Here is a 24,816-nt window from a genome sequence, read left to right as displayed (position 1 = left end):
TCTTTGTGTCAAGAAAGATTAATCTTTCACTGTTATTACTGATGAAGTTCTGCTTTTAAGGCGGTGTGGGCTGGATGGGGCCATGCTTCAGAGAACCCCAAACTACCAGAGCTCCTTCAAAAAGCAGGGATATCTTTCTTGGGTATCTCTTCTGTACTTTATACGTCCTTGCTAAAGCTTTGAAGAAGCTAAAATCAAGTTTAGCACATTGAAACTAAGGGCTTGTCTGTTTCAGGGCCCTCCAGTAAGGCCATGTGGGCATTAGGTGATAAGGTGGCATCTTCCATTGTGGCCCAGAGTGCCAACATCCCCATCTTGCCTTGGAGTGGAACGGGTGAGATATCACTCATTGTAAAGGGCTTAGTGCTAACAATGTCAAGGTCATGGGCATACTATGATAAATTATATATTTTAAATGCACATTAAAAAAAATTTTACACATTTTTTTCAGGTCTGAAAGTTGAATCGGCAGAGGAAAATCATAGGCTTGGTCACGTGATCAGTGTTCCTCGTGAACTGTATGTGCAGGGCTGTGTTAAAGATGTGGATGAAGGATTAGCGGTATGTTTTTAATACAGTCTTCCTTTAACTAATATGATACCCTTTGACAGCGTTTCCCAACCATGTTCGTGGAGGCACACCAACAGTGCACATTTTGGATGCCTCTCATATCTAACCCAATTATTTTCTATTTTGGAATCACTACTAATGATGAGCTGACGAGTGAATTCAGATGTATTTGAATTGGAATAGTTGGAAAATGTGTAGTGTTGCTGTGCCTCCAGGAACAGGGTTGGGAAATACTGCCATATGAGACAATGGCTTTTTATAGCCAAACATAAACATGTTTTCGTGTGGTTAGAGCGCGGAGAAGATCGGCTACCCCGTGGTCATCAAAGCATCTGAAGGAGGGGGCGGAAAAGGGATCAGAAAAGTGGACTGCTCGGAAGACTTTCCCGGCTTCTTCAGACAGGTAAAGCATCTGTACTTTAATTGTGTTTAAGAGTACAAAGGTCATGGGTTCAATCCCAGGGAACTCATAAAATGTACAGTTTATAATGCACTGTAAGTTTCTGTGGATAAAAGCACTTGCCAAATACATAAATGAAGCATCTGAGTCCTTCATTATATTTAGCAATTAAAAGCTCTTGCGCTTGAGATTTCTCAAAGGTTTGATGTTTGTTCATTTCTGCAGGTGCAGGCCGAGATACCAGGTTCACCCATTTTCATCATGCAGCTGGCCGAGCATGCCCGTCACCTTGAGGTGCAAATCCTGGCTGACCAATACGGTAATGCCATCTCTTTGTTTGGCAGAGACTGCTCCATCCAGCGGCGCCACCAGAAGATCATCGAGGAAGCTCCTCCCACCATTGCCTCCACCACCACTTTTGAGCAAATGGAAAAGGTGAGCCTATCATGCATATTCTCTACTTAGTTATGAAGCTGATTTAATTAAATCATGATTTTTCTAGAAAAATAAAGGTATAAATATAGATGCATTAGAACTGTGCATACGTCTCAGCAAGCATATTTGAAGAATATTTTAAATTAGTGTTTCATTGCCTTTATGTGTGTCAGTATGCAGTGCTTCTGGCTAAAATGGTGGGCTATGTGAGTGCCGGTACGGTGGAGTATCTGTTCTCAGAAGATGGAAGTTTCCACTTTCTGGAGCTGAATCCACGGCTGCAGGTGGAGCATCCCTGCACTGAGATGATCGCTGATGTCAACCTTCCTGCTGCTCAGCTCCAGGTAAAGCAAAGAAGGACCTACTCAGAAGAACCATTTGTGACATTGCCGTTGTAAACCCAGCTAAAGTAAATTTTCACGGGTTTCTACATAAACTCATCCTACATAATGTAAAGTACATTGTGTGAAAATATAACCTTGGTATCTTTAATATTGACTAGGGGTGGAACGGTACACAGAAGTCCCGGTTCGGTTCGTACCTCGGTTCAGGCGCCACGGTTCGATTCACTTTCGGTACAATGGAGGGAAAAGCAAAACAAAAATGAAGAAGGCATTTTCTTAGTACTTAAGATAATCTTAAAAACATAGGTGTCATTATCAGTGTTATTTTGAGATGTCATGAATATGAACTGAAATGCATTTAACATACTATCTTGTATTTCAAAAATGTATACCACTTTAAGTAATCTTGTACTCATCTTTCGTACAAATATGGGTTCAAATGTATTACAATTGTTACCTAAATACATTTTAAAATTACATTTTGGCCTTATTTCATATCAATGTACTAAAGAACAAAAAAATAGGCTTGTAGGATGAATTAATAGGTGTGTACGACTTCACGAGGCGCTGCAAGAAACGACAAGTGGATGACGTCAGAGTAACGCGAGAGCGATTTGAAATCAGCCTCCTCTGCAAGATTTCTCGCGGTACTCTGACGCTGATGGCGCTGCGTAAAGTTGAGCACAGCACACTTTAAAAAAGCAGCTGAACTCGACAGAACTGTGCCTCGTCCATTAATTGTATATTAGCAGGACAATTTATCTCCTACTTCTCAGCGTGAGAAATACAAAGTCGTGTGAACTGACTGAAATGCGTGTGTGTCAAGGTAAATGAGTGAGACTTGAGAGCCCTGATTAGATGTATTTCCACTCACATACCTAACAACTGCTGAACAACGCCGATGCAAGGTCCTCGTCTTTTCCACCAATCTCTCGCCTGTACTATTGTAACTGACTGGAAAACTGAAGTTTTGCCAAACTTGCGATCTTAAAGAGGCTGGCGGAGCGTCTAACTCTTGTGGAACACCACTTGCCATCCTCGCTATCGCTGCTCACTAACTGACTGGACCGGCGGACCCTACAAAAAACTGCAGAGTGCCAGAATGTAAACGGGCTCTGATAAAGCGCATACATAGGCGGAGCTCGGCTGCATCGGCGCCAATCAGAGCTAAAGCGGGGCAACAGATTAGCTGTCCATAACCTGCGTATCTAACAGTAGTTCCGCATTACATTAATTATTGTTTTTTTTACTTTCATACTGTGTATTCTCCATTTAAATTCATGCACCGAACCGTGACCCCCGTACCGATTCGGTTCGAAACGAATACATGTACTGTTCCACCCCTAATATTGACTGAGTAAAGATTAAATTCTGTGTGAACTCTCAAATGATTTGAACATAATATTAAGCTCATACATGTTTGTACTCTCTCTTCGTAGATAGCTATGGGCATCCCTCTTTACAGAATGAAGGATATTCGTGTTTTGTACGGTGAGGCACCGTGGGGGGACACGCCCATCAACTTTGACTCTCCGGAGTGCATTCCCTGTCCACGGGGACACGTTATAGCTGCACGCATCACCAGTGAAAACCCAGATGAGGTGGGAATTATTAAATAATAAATATTATACTTCGTACTTATTCGTATATAGTATTACAGGCTTACTATTTGAAAAAAATTTGTTTCACTGTCTGTAGTTTTTCAAACTGATAATCAAAAATACATAATGATGTATGGCATGCACTACTGTACCAGTATATACGAATTTGTCTGATCTTTGACAGGTTTTTTGGGATTAGTGCTAATGTGAATTAGTGGTCTACATAGTCGCTTTTCCTTGTGTGGTGCGGCTTGACTCACTTTACTTTGGCTCGGTTTGCATTTCCACCGCAGAGTGGGTGGGACTATAGATGTATCGTTATAGTTGCACCGCCTCTACCGCTGTGCATATCAATGGAATGGTGTACTTGATTCTCAGCATGTGGATGTTTTTACAGCTTAAAGAGAGTTTAGGAACCTGTACAACAAAGCACAGATGACGACATCACGTTGGTTTGTTCGGCGGCGCATGAGAGTAAGATAATATTGCATTTAGCAATGACGCTGGTAGTGTCTATTCTCTCTGACCAATCAGTGATCTGCTGTGTTACACATCACGTTTTAGTATCAGTACAGCTTGCTTGGAACCTCAACTGGAGTGGTTGTTAAAATGGTATCAGGTACTGTATACAGTGAAATGGCGCTTTTCCATTGCATAGTACCACACGGTTTGGACCGGGTCAGCTTACTTTTGGGTGCTTTTTCACTGGGTGCAGTACGTAGTACCAACCCTTTTTTTAGTACCACCTCGGTTGGGGTTCTAAGCGACCCGAGCGGATACTAAAACGTGACGCGAAAACACTGTAGATCAATGGTTGGTCTGAGAGAATCATCACTACCAGTGTCATCGCTATAATGTAAAAGATTAGCTTTACCTTCGTGCTAGCTTGCGCTGTCTCGAGTAAACCTGTAGTCATCTGTGCTTTGCTGTAAGTTCCCAAACTCCCTTTTAGCAATGAAAAACATCCACAGGTTGAGAATCAGGAACACCATACCAGTTTATTCCAGACTTGCAGTTTGTGGCGGCACATTCGTGACACGCATGTCCGCATATATGCTTAAATGCAACTTAAATGAGGTTCAGCAGAGCGCGTCGACTGACGCCATAGGTGTTCATACAAAAACTGTCATGTGAGACAGAGGTAGTGATAAACGCAATGTGCAAACATCTATTTGTGGTGGTCAATTTAAATTTTGTGGCGGACTGAGAAATAAATGTATGTATGGGGATGTACAACGATGCTAGGCAGCACAAATATAATGACACGCCTATAATCCCTCTCACTCCGAAGTGTTACTAAACTCAATGGAAAAGCTAACCAAAGTGTCAAAGTGAGTTTAGCTGACCCGACCTAAACCATGGGGTACTATACAATGGAAAAGCGCCATAAAGCCCCCAAAAGTGAGCTGTGCCGGGCCGTACCATGCTATAGAAAAGTGCTGTATATTACCTATATTTATCTGTCTATTCTGTTTTTCTTTTAAAGGGTTTTAAGCCAAGTTCAGGCACAGTTCAGGAGCTGAATTTCCGCAGCAGTAAAAATGTGTGGGGTTACTTCAGCGTTGGAGCGGCGGGAGGCCTGCATGAGTTTGCAGACTCTCAGTTTGGACATTGTTTCTCCTGGGGCGAGAACCGAGAAGAAGCCATCTCGTAAGTCTGTTGAGATTGACACAAGATGCTGTAGCATTTCATTTTATCAGCTTTGTGGCTTTAAATGTTTTATCTTCTTGAAAAAAAAAGTAAATGGTCATGATGTCTTGCAGGAATATGGTTGTGGCCATGAAAGAGCTGTCTATAAGGGGAGACTTCCGAACCACAGTGGAGTATCTTATAAAACTACTGGAAACCGAGAGCTTTCGTAATAATGACATCGATACTGGTTGGCTGGATCACCTCATTACAGAAAAAGTTAAGGTAGTACACAATCCTTAGAAATAGTCTACATGTAGCTTATGCACTAGTAATGTACCTTGAATGCACTGCAAGCTTCTAATAAAAGCGTAGAGCCAAATGTAGTATGAAAGTATAATGACACACGTTCAATTTTGTTTAAATGCATATAGGCTGAGAGACCAGACACCATGTTAGGTGTGGTCTGTGGAGCTCTCCATGTCGCCGATGCTAGTTTCAGAGAGAGCATGTCTGACTTTCTGCATTCACTGGAAAGGTATCTTTACTACTCATTAACAGAAACCATTGAGAGCGTGATAAGATGATATGACGTAATAAGAATGCAGCATTCTGTATTTTAATTCACCTGTCAATGTATTAAGGGGTCAGGTGTTACCTGCTGTGAGTCTGGTCAACACAGTGAATGTTGATCTGATCTATGACAGAGTCAAATACTGTCTCAAGGTACTGTAACACACGAAATGTTCTCATCTTTGTCCTAATAGAGGTCATTTACTCGTGCATATGACAGAATGTATGTGTGTTTGTGCGCTATAGGTGGCCCGCCAGTCGCCCACCACGTATGTCATCATTATGAACGGTTCAGATATCGAGGTTGACGTCCACAGACTCAGTGATGGTGGTCTTCTCCTTTCATACGGTGGCAGCAGTTACACAACCTACATGAAGGAGGAAATAGACAGGTTAGAGGAGTTATACGTGGAGATCATTGCAGTAGCAGCACAAAGGTCATAGGTTTGATTTTCAGGGAACAATCATTACAAGGAAACAAAGCTTTTATTATCATATGCAGTTTCCTGCATAGTGAAATTAGCTTACTTTGAAATAAGAATAAAACTGAATAGAAAGAACATATATATTACAAGTATACAAATATATAAACAGTGCATTAAAAACAGTAGTGCAAAGCTTGAGTAGTAAAGTAAGTGGGTGATTCTCACAAAACCATTGAAACACCACGGCACTAATGATTTTAGCTTTAATATGTGTAATATAGTAACATTAAAAAGCATCAGAATTAACACAATACTGTGTTCTACCATGCGCAATGTGTGATTTCAACATAAGAATTTATAATTGGAAATTTTATCTCATTTTCTGCTGAAATTCTCATTACCGCAATGTGTCCGGCTGTGTTTGAACATGCGTTATGTTGTAATTTAATCAAATTAACACAAAAATATTAAGAAAAAAAATAAATGGATGTTTTGCTAGACTACTTTAGACGACAGAAAAAATATTTACTGAATATTCATGTATAATAATAATAATAAAGAAAATTAGGAAAAATATGTGTCCATGCCTGATGTTCTCATCCTCCGCAACACTTTTTGAGAACAGTTTAAGCACACATACAGAATTTTAATAAAGTTTGATTTTGAGTGACCAAGCACATGGACCAGTTACTTCAAGATGGCTACCAGGTAAAATAATTTTTTTACAGTTAATTTGAAATATTGTCTTGTCAGAATGCTTACACGACATTTTGATTATCATTACCGCAACAGATGCTTATTAAATGTTAATTTAATTAATAGAAGCATAATACTTTGATTTTAAATGCATGTGCAGAATCTCCAAATTATGTTCTTTCAGGTTTGTCATGTCATTTTGAAAATATGTCCGTGTTGATGTTTTCTGACTGTTGCGGTAATGAGATTTTTTAGGACTAATTTTTTAAATTATGTTACAAAAAGTGTTAAATGATAAGTAAAAGTTTTTAAATTAATGTTCCCATTTACTCCAGACTTTGTTTTTCAATGTCTGGTGGGAAAAAAAAAAATTTAAGCAATTTTTACATTTTCATGCTTGACATTTTTAAAACCAAGTTTTCGTGAGAATCACCCAAGTCATGTAGTGTCATGTAATGTTTGCTAAAGTCTCACATTTTACTGATTAAATGTCGAACGCAATATATGAATGCACTTTAAGTCTGCCAATTTGCCAAATGCTTGATATAACAGTGTTTCTTAACCGGGGGGCCTCAACAGATTTCCAAGGGGGCCTCAAGATGGCTTTAAGTTATTAAAAATAGGACAAAGAAGGGTTTTAATAAGAAAGAACAACTAAAATTCAAGATATTTCTTATTTTTGGGTTATTTTGTAACAAATTTACATTGTCTAGTCATGGAAAGCTCTAGTATATTTATGGGGGGGTGCTTTAAATACTAAATATATATATATTTACTTTATGTTTTGTTTGCTAACCGCTTCTTGATATTCTGTCTTGGGATGTTTAGCTACCGTGTCACAGTGGGCAACAAAACATGCGTGTTTGAGAAGGAGAGAGACCCGACGGTGCTCAGATCGCCCTCTGCTGGCAAGCTGTTGCAGTATGTGGTCGCTGATGGGTCTCATGTTTTGGCTGGGCAGCCTTATGCAGAGATTGAGGTAATAAAAAGCAATGTGTGTTTTTGTACACATTGGTAGATAGAGGCAGATTTAAAAGGCATTTTTTTTCTTTAATAGGTTATGAAGATGGTTATGACCCTGCACGTCAAGCAGTCTGGTTGCGTGCACTTTATAAAGAGACCTGGAACAGTGTTAGAGCCCGGCTGTGTGGTGGCCCACATGGACCTGGATGACCCCAGCTGTATTCTGCAGGTGATTCAGCTCCTCACGTGACACGGCACATGATGACTGTTTTGTTTCCGTCTCTTAGGCAGATGTTAACTCTTAATGCATTTTAGTCTGGGATTAGGATAAGCCAAGTCCGGGAAACCGCCGCTATATGTTACATGTGTTAACACCCTAAATGTGATTCATCTTTAAGGGCACCTGTATGAACTTCATACATCCATTTAAACCAAACTTGGTACCAGCTGCTTTAAAATAACTGGAAAAAATAATTGCATAGCATTTATACAGTACATGTTTAAGTGACCAAATACGTTTTGCTCTTCTTCGTGCAGCAACATGTTATATGAAGTGTTATGTCTTTCTCAGGTGAAACCAAACACAGAGGCATTACCTTCCCAGGAGCCTTTACCTATTGTGGGTGAGAAGCTTCACCAGGTATTCCATAATGTTCTGGAGATCCTGATGAAGATTATGGATGGATACTGTCTGCCAGAGCCGTACTTCAGTGAAAAAGTGAGAACAGTGATTGAGACGTCTTTTTGAAAAATCTTAAATCAGTATCAAAGCATATTTTTGCATTTAGTGTAGAAGACTTAACCGTCCCTACCTCTTTACAGCTAAAAAATTGGGTCGACACGCTGATGAAGACCCTCAGGGATCCATCTTTGCCTCTTCTTGAACTACAGGAGATCATGACCAGCGTGGCAGGCCGCATACCGATTACTGTAGAGAAGGCAATTCGAAAGGTCATGGCACAGTACGCCAGTAACATTACATCTGTGCTCTGTCAGTTTCCCAGCCAAAGGGTGAGTGACAAATTAATATGCGTATCTGGATACATGCATTAATTCCCAACTTAGATTATCAAAACCTTAATACATACAAACATGTATTACCTTATTACCTCGTTCCCTGCCATTGACGAGTTATCGTTCTGAATCTGATCTCTAATAAAGTCCTTTACAAAAATGTAATAATCTCAGCTTTTTGCTCAAAATAATTTGCAAGTGATTTTTCCAGTTACATCAATATTTTTCTCCAGATAGCAAATATCTTAGACAGCCATGCAGCCACTCTTCAGAGAAAAGCCGACCGTGAGGTTTTCTTCATGAACACACAAAGTATTGTGCAACTGGTGCAGAGGTGAGAAATGCCAGATTTTTAAGAGCTCAGGCTGATTATCCGATAGATCTTAGCATAAAGTATCATGCTTTGTTTACCAGAAAATGTCAATATCGTCTTGTTTGTTGTAAAGGTACCGTAGTGGGATTAGAGGTTACATGAAATTCGTAGTGCTGGATCTGCTGAGACGCTACCTGCAGGTGGAGACACAATTTCAGCAAGGTAAATGACAGATCTACCATTGTAACTCCTTTTTTAAATATGTTCATTTTCCAGCTCCCCTGGAGTTAAACATTTGATTTTTGCTGTTTTGGAGTCCTTTCGGCTGATCTCCGGGTCTGGCGGTGCCACTTTTGGCATGGCTTGGCATAATCCAATGAATCTGATTAGACCATTTAGCATCGCGCTAAAAAATAACCAAAGAGTTTCAATATTTTTCCTATTTAAAACTTGACTCTTCTGTAGTTACATCGTGTACTAAGATTGACGGAAAATTAAAAAGACTTTAGTGTTGCTTTAATGTGTGGTTTGTTACGATAGGACAATATTTGGTCGAGTTACAACTATTTTAAAATCTGGAATCTGATGGTGCAAAAAAATTATAAAATCGCCCATAAAGTTGTCTAAATTAAGTTTTTAGCAACACATATTAGCTTACTAATGATAAAAACATTTTTGACCGTTTCAGCAGTAACAACATAAACAAGCGGCTTTCGTGGTCATCACGTAACTTCCGGTAAACTCCGGGAAGAATAAAGACAACAAAGTCCTTTTAAAGTAGTTTATTTATATAACAAGCAAAATAAACAACACATAGATTACAAAGGAACACAAAACATTTGTTATTTTCAATGAGGTATTTGTTTAAGAGTTCAGTTTCAGCAACTAGTCGAGCCCAGTCTCCTGAGGATGCGTATAAATAGCACGAAGTGTAAAACTCGTGCAATACATACACCAAATTCCACTTTGGCGTGCATAATGATACGCAAGTCCTTCCCATTCACTTAAACGGTGCATCTTTTTTTGTCGTTTTATTTATTGGTTTCTCAATTTTTTGCAATTTTTTTACCATTTTCGCTTGGGTTTAGGGTTAGAACAACTTTTTGTTATATAAAAATGACATCCTAACCCAAACCCCAACTCTAACCCCAACTCCAAGCGACCATGGCTTAAATATGGACAAAAACATGGAGAAACCTGTATATTAAATAACCTCATTAAGCAAATCTAAAATTTAACCCTAAACCCAAGCGAAAATGGTTTAAAAAAACAGAAAAAATTGAGAAACCAATAAATAAAACGACAAAAAAAGATGCACCGTTTAAGTGAATGGGAAGGACTTGCGTATCATTATGCACGCCAAAGTGGAATTTGGCGTATGTATTGCACGAGTTTTACACTTCGTGCTATTTATATGCATCCTCAGGAGACTGGGTAGACTAGTCAGACCATTAAACAAACAGAAACCGAAAATAAAGCTTGGACCAGACGCTTATCGCGTCACCGCACGTGCGCCTGATGAAACGGTCTATACAAAATATCTTCATGGAACATGATCTTTACTTAATATCCTAATGATTTTTGAAAATCAATAATTTTGACACATACAATGTATTGCTGGCTATTGCTACAAATATACCCATGTGACTTATGACTGGTTTTGTGGTCCAGGGTCACATTTGTGTCTTACTGCTATTTAATTTAAGTTTACTACTGTTTTCTTCAAGAATCTTTAATACTTGATAATCTGGACAAATAAATAAGAAAAAACAAAGAAAATGTATATTTTAATAACGAAATGCATGTTATCTCTCTCTCTCTTCCATCAGCACATTATGATAAATGTGTGATCAACCTCAGAGAGAAATATAAGCCCGATATGACTCCAGTACTGGAGTGCATCTTCTCACACGCTCAGGTGTCCAAGAAGAACGTTCTTGTCATCATGCTGATAGTAAGATGCTTAACAACTCGATTGTACTGTGATCGAAAAATAGGAACTGGAAGTATGGAGAGACCCAGGACGTAGAAGTAATGTGTCAAAAATCTTATGTTTCAGGATCAGCTGTGTGGACGGGACCCGACCCTTGCTGATGAGCTCATGGTGATTTTAAATGAGCTCACACAACTCGGTAAAATGGAGAACTCTAAAGTTGCCCTCCGAGCCAGACAGGTGTGGACTGAACCTTAGGGATCATAACCTATTAAATTGCTACATTTCTGGTGTGGTTCAGAATAGATTAGTACTGCGCTGTTTTGGCAGTATACATGAATTACTTTTAAAATTGTGTATACTTAAGTTTGGTATATAGCAGGACACACTTTGTACAATATTTTTGTATCCCGCAATGCACTTGATCAGCTTTTTGATCAAACTTTCAAAATTGTAAACAAAGTTCAATTAGTGCAAAAATATAGTTGAAATCTCTAAGATGATATATAAGCCAAATGTGATATTTGCTACACTGATGCGGTCAACGGTATGCAACATGTTACTCCGTTAAATTTGTACAATTAATTTTAACTTATTAAAATATGTTTAAATACTAAACATCATATAACAAACATTCTTTCTAATCGTTGATCGTCTTTCAAATGTTTATCTCTCCTACAGTATACCGTTTCACGAACTATATGAGTATTGCATTTGCAGAGCAAAAGGTCATAGTAAGATAGTAAAGGTCATGGTTTGATACTATTGAACACACATACTGATTTAAAAAAATATATGTTGTAATGCATTTTAAGTCGCTTTGCTTTGCATCTGCCAACTGCATGAAATGTAAATGTAAACAAATGTAATATATAGATGTTTAATGCTAACATCTCTCCTTAGGTTTTGATCGCCTCTCATTTGCCCTCATATGAACTACGACACAACCAGGTGGAATCCATTTTTTTGTCTGCTATTGATATGTATGGACATCAGTTTTGTCCTGAGAACCTCAAGGTAAAGCATTGCACGTTGTTTTCCCTTATTGTTTAAAAGGTCATTGACAAAAACGGTTCGGCAAGATGAGAAATTCAAAAATCTAAAAAAAAAAATTTTTTAAAAGCACGCATCAGGTTTATTTCAATGCACATACTGTATTTATGTTAATTTTATGCAATAAAAAATGACATTTGCACCATTTTTATGAAAGTTAAGACTGAATGGACCTGAAAATGTCATATGGTGTAAACGCCAATTGCGCTGAAGAACGAGAAATATTAAATATTTTATCCACCTTGATGGCATGTAAACGTAATCATAAAAAAAATCATTTTAATCATTTTAAAATGTAATTTTATTCGTTTTTCTAAATGTAAATTTTAATGCATTTTTATAATATTTGTCCTGACATATGCTGAAAACAGCTGTGTTTTTTAAATAATTTTTGACAAATGATGTAAAAATGTATGTAAAAAAATCATATTACACTAAACTAGATGATTATATTTTATTCCACATTTTTTATGAATATATTTATATTTTAGTATTTTAAAAAATACTAGTTACACCAATTGACGCAGACCGGTTACACCGCATTGACATTTTTGCAATTATCCCCCAAATATTCTTTCAAAATGAAATAAAACCAGAAATTTTAGACTTGGTCCTCAAATAAGAAAATGTATGCAAGTAATCTGCAAATTTATTTAGAAATTTTAACCTTTTACATTTAATTAAACTATTATGGACACAAAATAATTAATGTCACGTCATTGACCCTAAAACACTTTTACAAGTCTGACAATCAGAAATCCTGTATCTGCAGAAACTCATCCTGTCCGAGACCTCCATCTTTGACGTCTTGCCCAGTTTCTTCTACCACAACAACCGGGTGGTTTGCATGGCTGCTTTAGAGGTCAGTAGATCTCAAAAACAATCCCAGCTGTCAGTGGTATGCGGTCAGGACGTCGTGTGAAGTGTGCTTAATTTCTTAGGTGTATGTACGAAGAGGTTACATAGCGTACGAGCTGAACAGCCTACAGCATCATCAGCTGCAGGATGGCACGTGTGCGGTGGACTTTCAGTTTATGTTACCATCATCACATCCCAACAGGTAAAGTGGCATCTTTCTACCAGAATGGTTTCATGTACCATGGTCACTTCATTATATACATGGTATTATACAAGATATAATATAAATGTATACTTTGAGTACACCGGTTTCCTCCCACAGTGCAGGTTAGGTGAAATGGAGATGCCAAATTGTCCCCAACTAGATTGTCCCCAATTAATCCCCAACTACATTGTCTATTAACAGTCTATAGATTAACCGCTTCTCGCCATAAATATAGTCATAGATGGTGGAATGGCGTTAAGAAATAATAAACATTTTGTTTAACATATAAACACAAACTAAGACTACATTGTAAGACATTTTGTAGCACATTGTCTTCTATTTTAATGCTATCTTTTATATGTTTCTTATCTACAAGAGAGACATACGTGACGCCAAGCCAGTCCAAGCCCAAACCCACGTAATACTGCCTCCATTTCTCAGTATCTCTCTAATGTAACTCATAACATAGTGACCAAAACACTAGCTATACCACATTCCTAACTTTAGATGAAACCTGGTTTGGGTTTCTTGTGCTAAGCTATAATCAGAGTTAAGCCCGGAGTATAGTTTGTTTTTGTTTACGTGTACGCTAACGTCGAACGTCTGTGTACATGTACGAGTTAAATGAACTTTGCTTCGCAGGGTTGTTTGTTACGGCTTTGCGAAGCGTGGTTTGTTGGACTTTTACATGTACACAGACGTTTGACGCATGCACATTGCTAGAAAATGCAATATATCTCCTATATGAGCTTGCACGACCTATGCATGGTTACAAAAATTTGGTGGTGCACGTACCCTCACATATATATAAACACGGAACTATACTTCTAGCTTTAGGTAGATTGCAGTACAGCACAATACATCACACATGGGTGATTTAATTGATCAATCAACTTGCTTTGAGTATAAAGCATTTTTAAATACAAAAAGAATTACATGTTTACATTTACAATTGATTTATTTTTTGGGGTTCCTGTAGCTAATTTGGTAGAGCATGGTGTCACAAAAGTTCTTGGGGTTGATTCCTGGGGCACGCCTACTAATAATAATGTGTACCTTGTAATGCAATGTAAGTCACTTTGGATGAAGGCATCTGCAAAATGCATCAAAGTAAATGTCATTATTTAGTTTCGGTTTAATAATGTTATGATTAAGTAAAATGAAATCATAGTGACCAAGCCTACCTTTTGCATACCTTTTTAAACACTGTATCTACAGGATGGAGAAATCTGTTCCTATCTGTTGTTTTTCATATTTTACTTTGAAATGTCACATTATGAAATGTAAGAGTTTTGAATGCTGTTGACTATAAATGTTGTTTATTATTTCAACTAAGAGAAGTCAAAGCAGATTGGTTAATCATTCAAAATCACAATAACACTTTATTTACAATCTTGTCAACAGGTACAGTTATACTTGCTTATTAATCACTTCTCATATAGTTTGTTTTCTGTTGCTTTTTCAACCTGCTGATAATTGCATGACAGTTTATAAACAAACCAAGATGTTTGAAAGTGATAGCTCGCCCAAAATGGTAAGTTCTGTCGTTATTTGCTTACCCTCATGTTGTTACGAACCACCATATCAGTTTCTTTGTTCTGCTGAAGATGAAGGTATTTTGAGCGATGTTTTAACTAAACCGTTTTTGAGCACCATTGACTTCCATAGTATTTTGTTTTCCTACTATGGAATTCAGCGTTGCTGCTGTTTCATACTTGATCATAAATATCTTTCTTTGTGTTCAGCAGAACAAAGTAATTTATACAGGTTTGTAACAACATTGAAAGTGGGTAAATGATGACAGAATTTTCATTTTTGGGTGAACTATCCCTTATAGCTTTTAAAAGAGCAAAACTACTTCTAGTAAGAAATATTTAGCTTACAGCAGGGAAAATAAGTATTTGACACATCAGTATTTTTATCAGTAAGGAGATTTCTAAATGGGCTATTGACACAAAATGTCCACCAGATGTAGCCATCAAGCCAAATATTGAATTCATTAAAAAATCTGAACATTTAAGTATACAAGTTGAGTCATAATAGGTGAAGTGAAATGGCAAAGGGAATAAGTATTGAACACATGAAGAGAACAAGGTGCAAAATGGCATAGAAACTGTGGGGACCATTTTCCGGAAATGGAAAGAGCATCACTTCACCATAAATCGGCCCCGATCAGGTGCTCGGCGTAAGATCCCTTTCCGAGCAGTCCAAAGAATAATCAGGAGAGTTCTCCAAGAGCCAAGACCCACTCGGGCAGAACTTCAGGAAGACCTTGCATCAGCAGGTACTGTTGTTTCAAAGAAAACTATAAGCAATGCACTGAACTGCCATGGCATCCATGCACACTTACCACGCAAGACTACATTGCTGAACAAAAAGCATGTTGAGGCTCGGTTAAAGCTTGCGAAAGAGCATTTGGAGAAGCCTGTGGATTATTGGAAGACTATAGTATGGTCGGATGAAAGCAAAATTGAACGTTTGGCAGTCATTCTACACACCATGTTTGGACAAGAAACGGCACTGCCCACCACCCCAAGACCACCATACCAACAGTTAAGTTTGGGAGTGAAAGCATCATGGTTTGGGGCTGCTTTTCAGCAAGGGGTACTGGCACTCTTCATATTATTGAAGAGAAATATACCGGGGCATTCTGGATAAAAATCTACTGCCATCTATAGAAAGCTGAAAATGAAAAGAGGGTAGACAAACACAAGGCCAAGGAAACAATGAAGTAGTTTCAAAGAAAGAAATGAATGAAGTTCCTTGAATGGCCCAGTCAATCACCTGACCTAAATCCCATAGGAAATCTATGGAGAGAACTGGAGATCAAAGTTCATAAAAGAGGCCCAATGAACCTTTAAGATTTAGAGACTATTTGTGTGGAAGAATGGGCCAGAATCACTCCTGAGCCATGCAAATAACTGGTCTCTCCATGCAAGAGGCGTCTTGAAGCTGTTATAACCAACAAATATTTTTCTGTAAAGTATTAAATAAAGTGTGTTCAATACTCTATTCAATTCCCTGTGTCATTTCACTTTATATATTATGACTCAACTTGTATACTTAAATGTACTGATTTCTTTGTATGAATTCAATATTTGGCTTGATGGGCACATCTGGTGGAAATTTTGTGTCAATAGGCCATGTTCCCTGTTGTATGTAATCATAGTAATAGTTACAACACAGTGGATCACAAACCCTTGCTAACATTCCCCTGCTCTCATTTCAGAGGGAGCAGTCTTACTTTGAACAGGTAGAGTAACAGTCCTCTCTGCCAACCAGTTGGCTCTGTGTGTACAATACTGCATATTATGTATGCAGCATTGCATGCTGAATGCATCCATTTAATGCCTAAAATATGAAATGCCTTTGTCCGCCGTCTGTTTCTGTTGCTCAACTAGTAAAGCATTGGGTTAGCAGGGGGTGTTGTTTCGATTCCCATTGTATAAATGCATAAATACAATGTATGTGTATTTGAGTGGGCATAGAAATTTAAATTGAAATCTTAATTATTTTCAATTGGATTAATTGTTTAAATAATTTGTCAATTTTTGACTTAAAAATTCCAAACAATAATAAATAACCAAAGAGCGAAAAGCACGATTTCTGTTTGTCAGTCCATATCATGCTTGTCTGTCAGATTTTAGATGAACTGCATTTTCTGTTATTGCCATATTTGTTTAAAGTCTGTGCAAAGTCTGATATTAAATGTGTTCTCAGTTTGTCACACCACAGGAAAAAACACAGCCAAGTTTGAATGACAAAAACCGTCAAGTAAATAAAATAAGCTATTTAAATATTGGAAAAATTGACAGGATTCTCCGCTTTCAAGCGCTGGGTGCGTTGGTGCTAAAACCGTCTCTCTTAACTTTTAAAATAACACTACAACCTGAATGGATGCTCTCGATTCTGTTGGAGGCGGGACCATGCTTGGTGGCTTCAGTGTTTCAGCAATACATTTCTAACATTTATAATGCAGACAAACAATTCTTTGAAATGCCTTTACACAGACTTTGAAAAGGGACTATAAAAGGGACTACAGCATAGAGAATATTTGTCAGTTCTAGTGCTTTTTGTGTCGGCACGAGCAATACTATTGATGTACATAATTGATACCCATAATTCTCTCCTTTTGCCTGCTTGCGCTCTCACTCACAAACACATAAACACATATACTGTATGTGCATCCTCTTCTCCTCTCAGAGTTTCAGTTCCCGTGAGTGGTTCGGGGGAGTCAATGCGGCGACAGGGCAGTGATCTCTTTATGGAGGGGGCGCTGTCACCTCCCTGTCAGAGGATGGGAGCCATGGTCGCCTTTCATAGCTTTGAGCACTTCAAAAGGTGGAGTCCCTCCCTTCTTGTAATACAGTCTGTAAAATCCCAGCTAAATGATATCTTGAATTTATTTTATTTGCTGTTTTTCCACATAAATTCACCCTACATGATGTAAAGAACATTCTGTGAAAATATAACCTTAATATCTTTAATATATTGACGCTGAGTAAGGTCATGTCAAAGATTGAAAAAAACTTTGATGCTCCTAATTTCATAATTAGATTAAGAGACTTCAGCCTGGATTTCACAGACAGGGTCACATTTCTAGTTTTTATGAAAAAAACCAATAGAAAGTCTTGTTTTCAGAGTATATAATTTAAAGTATTTTAAAGTTTGATATCTGATATATGGTAAATTGTATTGTAGATGTTTTGATGAGGTGATTTTTCGCTTTGCTGATCCGCTGTGTGAGAGTTCTCTGTTCTCAGAAACATTTGCCAATTTCTGTGATGAGGATAACTGTAAGGTGAGACACCGGTTCTTTATATTGAAATCCTTTCTTTTATCATCACATTTTAACTCTTTTCCCCGTCATTGACGAGTTAACGCGTCAATTAAGAGAAAACACTTTCCAGCCAACGACAAGTTTTTACAGCAATTCATATTATCAATATTATGCACTAGGGTGCGCTCTTACCCACCTTATAAAACAGTATAGCATTTACGGATCCAAAAGCAGTAAATACTTTGTCTATGTTTTGCTCATCGTTATAAAACTGATCTCAAAAATGCAATTATCTCAGCTTTCTGTTTAAAATTATGGTTAACACTTTAGTATAGGGACCAATTCTCACTTTTAACTAGTTTTTTATTAGCTTACATCTTGGCTGTTTATTAGTGCTTATAAAGGACTTATTAATGCATTGTTCTGCATTACCATATTGTATCCCTTAACCCAGTCCAATACCTAAACCTAACCGCTACAATATCAGGGTTCCCACGGGTCTTTGAAATTTTTTGTGAATCTGGGGTAAAAATTCAAGGCCCTGGGAAGTTTTTGAAAATATACATACATAGATACAGGTCATTGAAAGTGCTTGAATCTATTTTATGCATGAAGTTTTTTGGAAATAATTCATATTATTCCCTGTGTAGTGTAGGATAATATCATAAAAATTCTAGACTTTTTAAGCACACGTGCTGAACTGTTCACTTTAAATGTTTATATCTTCTGTATACGAAAGTTGATTCATACCAAAATGCTTTTTTGCATAGTTGGGAAGAACGCTGCGTATACTCCCTTGCCATACTTCCTGCTTCCCTGTATTTCAGATAGCAATATACTTCCTGGCTCCCACATCACCCTGTCTTTGTCATTAAGCCTCACCATTGGTTGAATTTGATATACACATATAGACGCACTTACCCCTGGAAGCGTCCCGAAAGTGTCACCGCAGTGACGCAGCACGAGTTCCCTCGAAAGGGAACTGTAACAATGTATCTTAAAAGGTAACATGATGTAACCTTGCGGTCACTTGAAATGTGTCCCCACATTTAGTTCTTAAATTTGAGGGTCTTGCACCTGGAAAGTCCTTGAAAGGTCTTTGAATTTGAAGTTAACTAAGGTGTGGGAACTACCTTATTAGCTATTAATAAGCAGTAAATTGGGAGTTTACTGAGGCAAAAATCATAGTTTATAATCAATAAGTGTTCCACATACTAAAGTGTTACCAAATCTTTTATTTTTTAAGAAACCTACCCATGCTTGAGAAGTGATAGAAAGAGGGCTTATGAAGATAGGATTAATTCTTTCAATTAATATATTTTATTTTTTATATATTTAAAGAAGAATATTTACTTTTGTGGCATTAAACTTTTGTGAAAATCATTAAAAATGCAGGCACTGGCTGGCAACTTAAAAAAAAAAGCTAGCGGGGAAAGAGTTTATCTGTTGTAGTTTACATTGTAGTCACACTGTTATTAAGATTAATGCTTATGTTGTGTCTCTTTTTATCAGAACTTGAAAGAAAACCCCATTCACATCATAATGGTATCCATCAAACAAGCGGACACTGAAGATGATGACGCTCTAGTTTCAGCTTTCACAGCCTTTGCTCAGTCTAAAGTAAGATTATAAACACAATGTTGCTGTACTTGTAGCTGTTTGTGTGGGTCCACTAACTCCCTTTGGTTTTCAGAGAGATCTGCTGCATGAGTACGGGATCAGAAGAGTCACATTTTTAGTTGCACAAAAGGTGAATACAAATAGACAAATATGTGCGGCCGTTGGTCAGTTCACAAATCAGAGATAAAAATTCTCATTGTTTGTTTTCCCACTCAGCGAGAGTTCCCGAAATACTTCACCTTTAGGGCCAGAGATGAAGTAAGGGATGCTTTTAAATGATTGTTAAAAAATCTTATTGTGTACCTACTGACAGATATACATTACCCTTTTCTCTAACATCTCTCTGTAGTTTCAAGAAGACCGAATCTATCGTAATCTTGAGCCAGCTCTGGCTTTCCAGCTTGAGTTGAATCGTCTGCGTAACTTCGACCTGACGGCCGTGCCCTGTGCCCACCACAGGATGCAGCTGTACCTGGGTGCTGCCCGTGTGGAGGAAGGGGCCGAGGTCACAGACTATCGTTTCTTTATCAGAGCCATCATCCGTCACTCTGACCTCATCACCAAGGTAACCAGCATTCCAGTTTATCTATCTATACTATGCCCTAAAAGTAGGTATGTACTGCTTTTGTAGTGGGGGAGTATATACTTTTGTGTGCATAGCAAAAAAAGTATGCAAGTACTGGGACGAGCTAACGTGAAATGACATATTATACATATTCTTATGTAATGTTCACTATATCATTTAATTTATTTTTACAGTATTTAATTCATAAATTCAGTGTAGCATCACTAAACTCCTCCCTCTTGAAATGAGTTTACATGAAGTGTACATGGATCTGCACTTTGAATCTTCACTGGAAATAGTAGACCATTCATGTACTGAAAGGATACTTATTTTATAACAGGTATTCAGATCGGATGGATAGTATGCGAATTGGAACTAAGTGATTGTTTTGTGTTTTAATGGATTTTAAATACATTTACAAATCTGTTTGTGCTTATACATAACTTAAACCATTTTTCTCTTTCTTTGTAGGAAGCTTCATTTGAGTATCTGCAGAATGAAGGAGAGAGACTGCTGCTAGAGGCTATGGATGAACTGGAGGTGGCTTTCAGTAACACACCCACCCATACCGACTGCAACCACATCTTCCTCAACTTTGTGCCAACGGTTATCATGGACCCTTCCAAGATTAGTTCCTTTAATACACAATGTTATAGCCTAGATTTGCTTTTTAAAAGACCCACAGAAGTGCATTGAAATGTAAATTCCACTGAAACAGGAGAATATGGTGGGACATTAAGTGGCCCCCTTTTAATATAGATTCCATGCTGTGAGGTAAACTAAACACTATTGCCTGATGAAATCTGAAGTGCAAAAAGACATGAAAAATAATTGATTCATAATGGAGAAGCAAGAGACTGTAAGCTTAGAGTGCTAATGCTGCGTTCCAAACAACTCGGGTACTGGATATTCCCCACCTCAAACCCGGAAGTAAACATCTGGCAAACAAAGCAATATATGCGTCCTTTAAACTCTGGGCAGATCGAACAACCTTGACATCAGTGAGACTTGACATATGACATCATAGACAAGATGGCGGCTAGCATGTGAATCGTAAACTAATTTTAAACTATTTTTACGTAATCTGTATAAAAATGAACATTGAAATATCCAGTAACCTAGTTTTTGCCATAATTAGCACAAAAACACAAACTTTTCTTAGCAGCTCATCGTTAACATGCAAATGTAATGTGTGATTTACTGGAATGGACTGAGGTGAGAGATTGGACATTTCAACTGGGATGCTCTAACCTATATATCTTCTAAATTTAAATTTTGTCAATGTTTTGGAGCATCCTTAAAGAGTAACTAAACCCTAAACTAACTTTTTTTAGTTAATGATTTGTAAGAATGGGGCTTTAGTGCTGTTCATTGGTTTGAGTAACTTTTGTGACATTTCGGTATAAAGTGTTTCAATGCTTCAAAATATCGATACATCGTCATGGACACCTGATGATGTGCACATCAATACAACACCTTCCGTATCGATTCGGATGCACTTTTGAAAGTAACGTGACGAATCGCTGTTAATTCGTGATCCATATGGAAAGGACACATGTGACCCGCAGAGTACCTAGAGTGAAAGCTAACGGGGTATACTTTCACTTTCCGTGTCCGTCGCGCGGACGCACACGTCTGAACAACTTGTGCGATGCGTACTCGCTCTCGCTCTCTCTCTCACACACGCACGTGCGTATTTAAAATCAAAGATTTCAGTATAAAAGCACAGATATCTTAGCCTATACTACTGCAAAAGGCTTTATTAGCCACTCTCTTATAAAACAGTTCTAACGCATTTGAGAAGAAACACGACAAGGAGATGCATGTGAAAAGTGTATGTCTAGAGAAGAGATACAGAGCTACTTCAAACTATAACTGTCACATTAATCTGATTTATATTAAATAGTATTAAGTTCGACTGCATGTTTATACATATATTCATAGATATAGAATAATTAAATGAGAGACAAATATAAATGCCTAGAGTAAGGCACTATCTTTGTAAAACTGCTTTGAAAAAACATAAGTTAAGTACTAAGTCTGAGATTTTAAGTATTTCTACGAGTTACCCCAAAAGCTAATAAATGAATGGCAAAAACACCACTGTTACAACACTGCTTATTCAATGTACAAAAAAACAGATAATAATAATTATTATTACTTAATTCAAAACAGTCTTGTATCGTGATGCACATCGTACCGCGACCTTGTACCGAGAAACGTATCGTATCAGGAAATCGTTGGCGATACACCTACAATATATGGGGTAAAAACGTCTGAGTGCTGCCGCCTTCAGGTTGAACGGTGGCTACTGCAGTTGAATTTTCTTATTGGATGTTGCGGCGCCGCATGACGTAAGCGGTACGACCCTACAAAAGCAGGTTCAAGCTCACCACACCCTTTGTACGAGCTCAGTTCGTCACCTCTATCTCCGTTGGGGTCTGCCCACTTTTCTTGCATTTTTCAAATATTGTTCTGTGGCAGCTACCATATGCGTTATAAAATTGAGGGGTTAGCTGTTGGTTGCAATTCACAATATCACCACTAGATGTACACACACAACCTTTAAGGCTAACACATGTTATACATGCTACTCATGAAGTTCATCTATAACCCTGTAGATTGAAGAGTCTGTCCGCTCTATGGTGATGCGGTACGGCAGTCGTCTGTGGAAGTTGCGCGTGCTCCAGGCCGAACTGAAAATCAACATCCGCCTCACAACCACCGGGAACGCCATTCCCATCCGCCTCTTCCTCACCAATGAGTCTGGTTATTATTTGGACATCAGCCTGTACAAGGAGGAAACTGACCCCACCACCGGACAGGTACCGCATGACCAAGAAACCGGTCATGAGATGTGCCCACTAAATGAATCTTTGCACTGCTGTGTTTTACTTCTTGCAAAGAACGAAAATATCTTTGCTGTTCTGCAGATCATGTTCCAGTCATACGGAGAAAAACAAGGTCCAATGAATGGCATGTTAATCAACACACCTTATGTCACTAAAGATCTGCTGCAGGCCAAACGCTTTCAGGCTCAGAGCCTTGGCACCACGTATGTCTACGACTTCCCTGAGATGTTCAGGCAGGTAAGAAATTGAATATTATGATGAATTTGTTTTTTACCAACTCAGGAACCCGTTGGCTTAATTCTGTCTTCTGCCGTCAGGCTTTGTTTAAGCTTTGGGGACCAGGAGACAGCTACCCTAAAGATGTGTTGATGTGTAATGAGCTGGTGCTGGATTCTCAAGGCAGACTTGTGCAGATGAACAGACTCCCGGGAGACAATGAGGTGTGCTATATGCCTTTGCAGAGATGGTGTATTTTAAACCATTTTGCAGTTATTCATCAATCATACAAGCTTTATGTAAGCCATTTTCGTCCTCCCTTTCCAGGTTGGAATGGTGGCCTTCCGGATGAAGATGAAGACTCCGGAATACCCAGAGGGCCGTGATATCATTGTTATCTGTAATGATATTACTCATATGATTGGCTCATTTGGGCCCCAGGAGGATCAGCTGTTTTTACAGGCATCTGAACTGGCCAGAGAAGAAGGCATTCCACGCATCTACATTTCAGCCAATAGCGGAGCTCGAATTGGACTGGCGGAGGAGATCCGCCACATGTTTCAGGTGGCATGGATTGACCCCGATGACCCCTATAAGGTAACGAATGCTTCTTGAATCCAACAGCTGCGCCTTGAGCAGTCTTTTACAAACTTGGGTCTGACTCCATCGTGCTGTTTTACCTCTGCAGGGCTTCAAGTACCTCTATCTGACCCCTCAGGATTACGCTCTCATCAGTTCCACAAACTCTGTTCACTGTCGCCATGAAGAAGAGAACGGAGAGTCCAGGTCAGTTAGTGATGATTGAACTATTTCCTTGGTACAGAGACCTCTTAACTCTTTCTTTGCCAGCGTTTTTAAAACAAGTTGTCAGACAATGACATAATTCGCTGCTGAACCACCATAGTACGATGCATAGTTGGAGAAACTACCTTGTCAAGAGGGTTTTCTGAAAGTAACCATGGTAACAACATGGTTCACGTAGGAGGTGGAGTACTAATTAACCTGTTCAAATCAATTTAATGTCAGATTACTGCTGTAAATAATGTACATTGCATCGGAAGAGAGATTTTTTTATCGTGATTTGTTCTATGGTGTTTATATTCAAGTTATTTAATTCATGCGCAAGTTGCCTCTTACTCACTCTTCCCAAGGATTCTCCAGGGTCTTAACACCTGCAGGGTTGCACGCATGCTCACTTTTTAGTTTACAAACTAAAAGACGTAAAATGAAATTTGTTTATATTTAGTGTTGCTTGTATATTTTTTTCAAAAGCATGATCAATGCTAGTCTACATGTCATAATAACAAGGAACTATGCTTCTAACCACAGCTCGACATCTGTAGTTACAGCCACACAAGTTTGCGATGCAGTTTGCAAATGTCCGCTGCAACGATGGTTTCGGGAAACATTGGAATCGTTGAACTATGCTGAACGACGGAACTTGCCAACATATTTTCATCCTATCTTCATTTGTTCTCTTTTTGTGACCTCTTAAATATGGATAGGTTTCTTCAAAAATACCAAATTTTGAACAAAAAACTGAAATAATTGCATTTTTGTAAAGGACTTTTGTTAGAGATCAGGGGGCGTATTACAGAAAAGTCCTAACTTTAAAATCTTATCTTAACTGTTTGGTAACCATGGTAATTTCAGTTAGGACCTCATTTAAGACAAAAGCTATTACAGAATGATGTTCCTAAATGCATTATCTTAACTGCAGATAGGAAAGTGGTATTACAGAAGCATCCTAACTTGACAAAACATCCTAAAA

At 38.2% G+C, this 24,816-nt stretch overlaps 1 protein-coding gene across 2 annotated transcripts in view; it reads left to right on the top strand.

Annotated features, from left to right (window-relative positions):
• Window positions 1-24,816, top strand: part of acacb (acetyl-CoA carboxylase beta) — a 54,346-nt gene that overhangs the window by 11,371 nt on the left and 18,159 nt on the right. Inside the window, exons 6-42 of one of the 2 annotated variants that reach the window (XM_073860513.1) lie at window positions 61-142; window positions 236-334; window positions 452-561; window positions 863-973; window positions 1,196-1,405; window positions 1,579-1,749; window positions 3,189-3,350; window positions 4,837-5,000; window positions 5,114-5,264; window positions 5,414-5,517; window positions 5,624-5,705; window positions 5,799-5,944; window positions 7,502-7,652; window positions 7,731-7,865; window positions 8,208-8,354; window positions 8,459-8,647; window positions 8,884-8,984; window positions 9,097-9,185; window positions 10,793-10,917; window positions 11,023-11,136; window positions 11,800-11,913; window positions 12,722-12,811; window positions 12,891-13,009; window positions 13,389-13,430; window positions 16,242-16,265; window positions 17,216-17,353; window positions 17,714-17,813; window positions 19,305-19,412; window positions 19,486-19,542; window positions 19,629-19,670; window positions 19,762-19,977; window positions 20,449-20,607; window positions 22,602-22,802; window positions 22,911-23,066; window positions 23,147-23,269; window positions 23,373-23,642; window positions 23,734-23,831. In XM_073860513.1, the coding sequence (XP_073716614.1) occupies window positions 61-142; window positions 236-334; window positions 452-561; window positions 863-973; window positions 1,196-1,405; window positions 1,579-1,749; window positions 3,189-3,350; window positions 4,837-5,000; window positions 5,114-5,264; window positions 5,414-5,517; window positions 5,624-5,705; window positions 5,799-5,944; window positions 7,502-7,652; window positions 7,731-7,865; window positions 8,208-8,354; window positions 8,459-8,647; window positions 8,884-8,984; window positions 9,097-9,185; window positions 10,793-10,917; window positions 11,023-11,136; window positions 11,800-11,913; window positions 12,722-12,811; window positions 12,891-13,009; window positions 13,389-13,430; window positions 16,242-16,265; window positions 17,216-17,353; window positions 17,714-17,813; window positions 19,305-19,412; window positions 19,486-19,542; window positions 19,629-19,670; window positions 19,762-19,977; window positions 20,449-20,607; window positions 22,602-22,802; window positions 22,911-23,066; window positions 23,147-23,269; window positions 23,373-23,642; window positions 23,734-23,831 (4,700 nt within the window). Of the gene's footprint in view, window positions 1-60; window positions 143-235; window positions 335-451; window positions 562-862; window positions 974-1,195; window positions 1,406-1,578; window positions 1,750-3,188; window positions 3,351-4,836; window positions 5,001-5,113; window positions 5,265-5,413; window positions 5,518-5,623; window positions 5,706-5,798; window positions 5,945-7,501; window positions 7,653-7,730; window positions 7,866-8,207; window positions 8,355-8,458; window positions 8,648-8,883; window positions 8,985-9,096; window positions 9,186-10,792; window positions 10,918-11,022; window positions 11,137-11,799; window positions 11,914-12,721; window positions 12,812-12,890; window positions 13,010-13,388; window positions 13,431-16,241; window positions 16,266-17,215; window positions 17,354-17,713; window positions 17,814-19,304; window positions 19,413-19,485; window positions 19,543-19,628; window positions 19,671-19,761; window positions 19,978-20,448; window positions 20,608-22,601; window positions 22,803-22,910; window positions 23,067-23,146; window positions 23,270-23,372; window positions 23,643-23,733; window positions 23,832-24,816 lie in introns of those variants that run through there. The other variant, XM_073860514.1, reaches the window with a different exon arrangement.

The sequence above is a fragment of the Misgurnus anguillicaudatus genome, chromosome 22, assembly GCF_027580225.2.
Source record: "Misgurnus anguillicaudatus chromosome 22, ASM2758022v2, whole genome shotgun sequence".
Classification (NCBI taxonomy): Eukaryota; Metazoa; Chordata; class Actinopteri; order Cypriniformes; family Cobitidae; genus Misgurnus; species Misgurnus anguillicaudatus.
The sequence above is the reverse complement of the archived record's forward strand: the minus strand, read 5'-3'. Positions and strand labels throughout refer to the sequence as shown.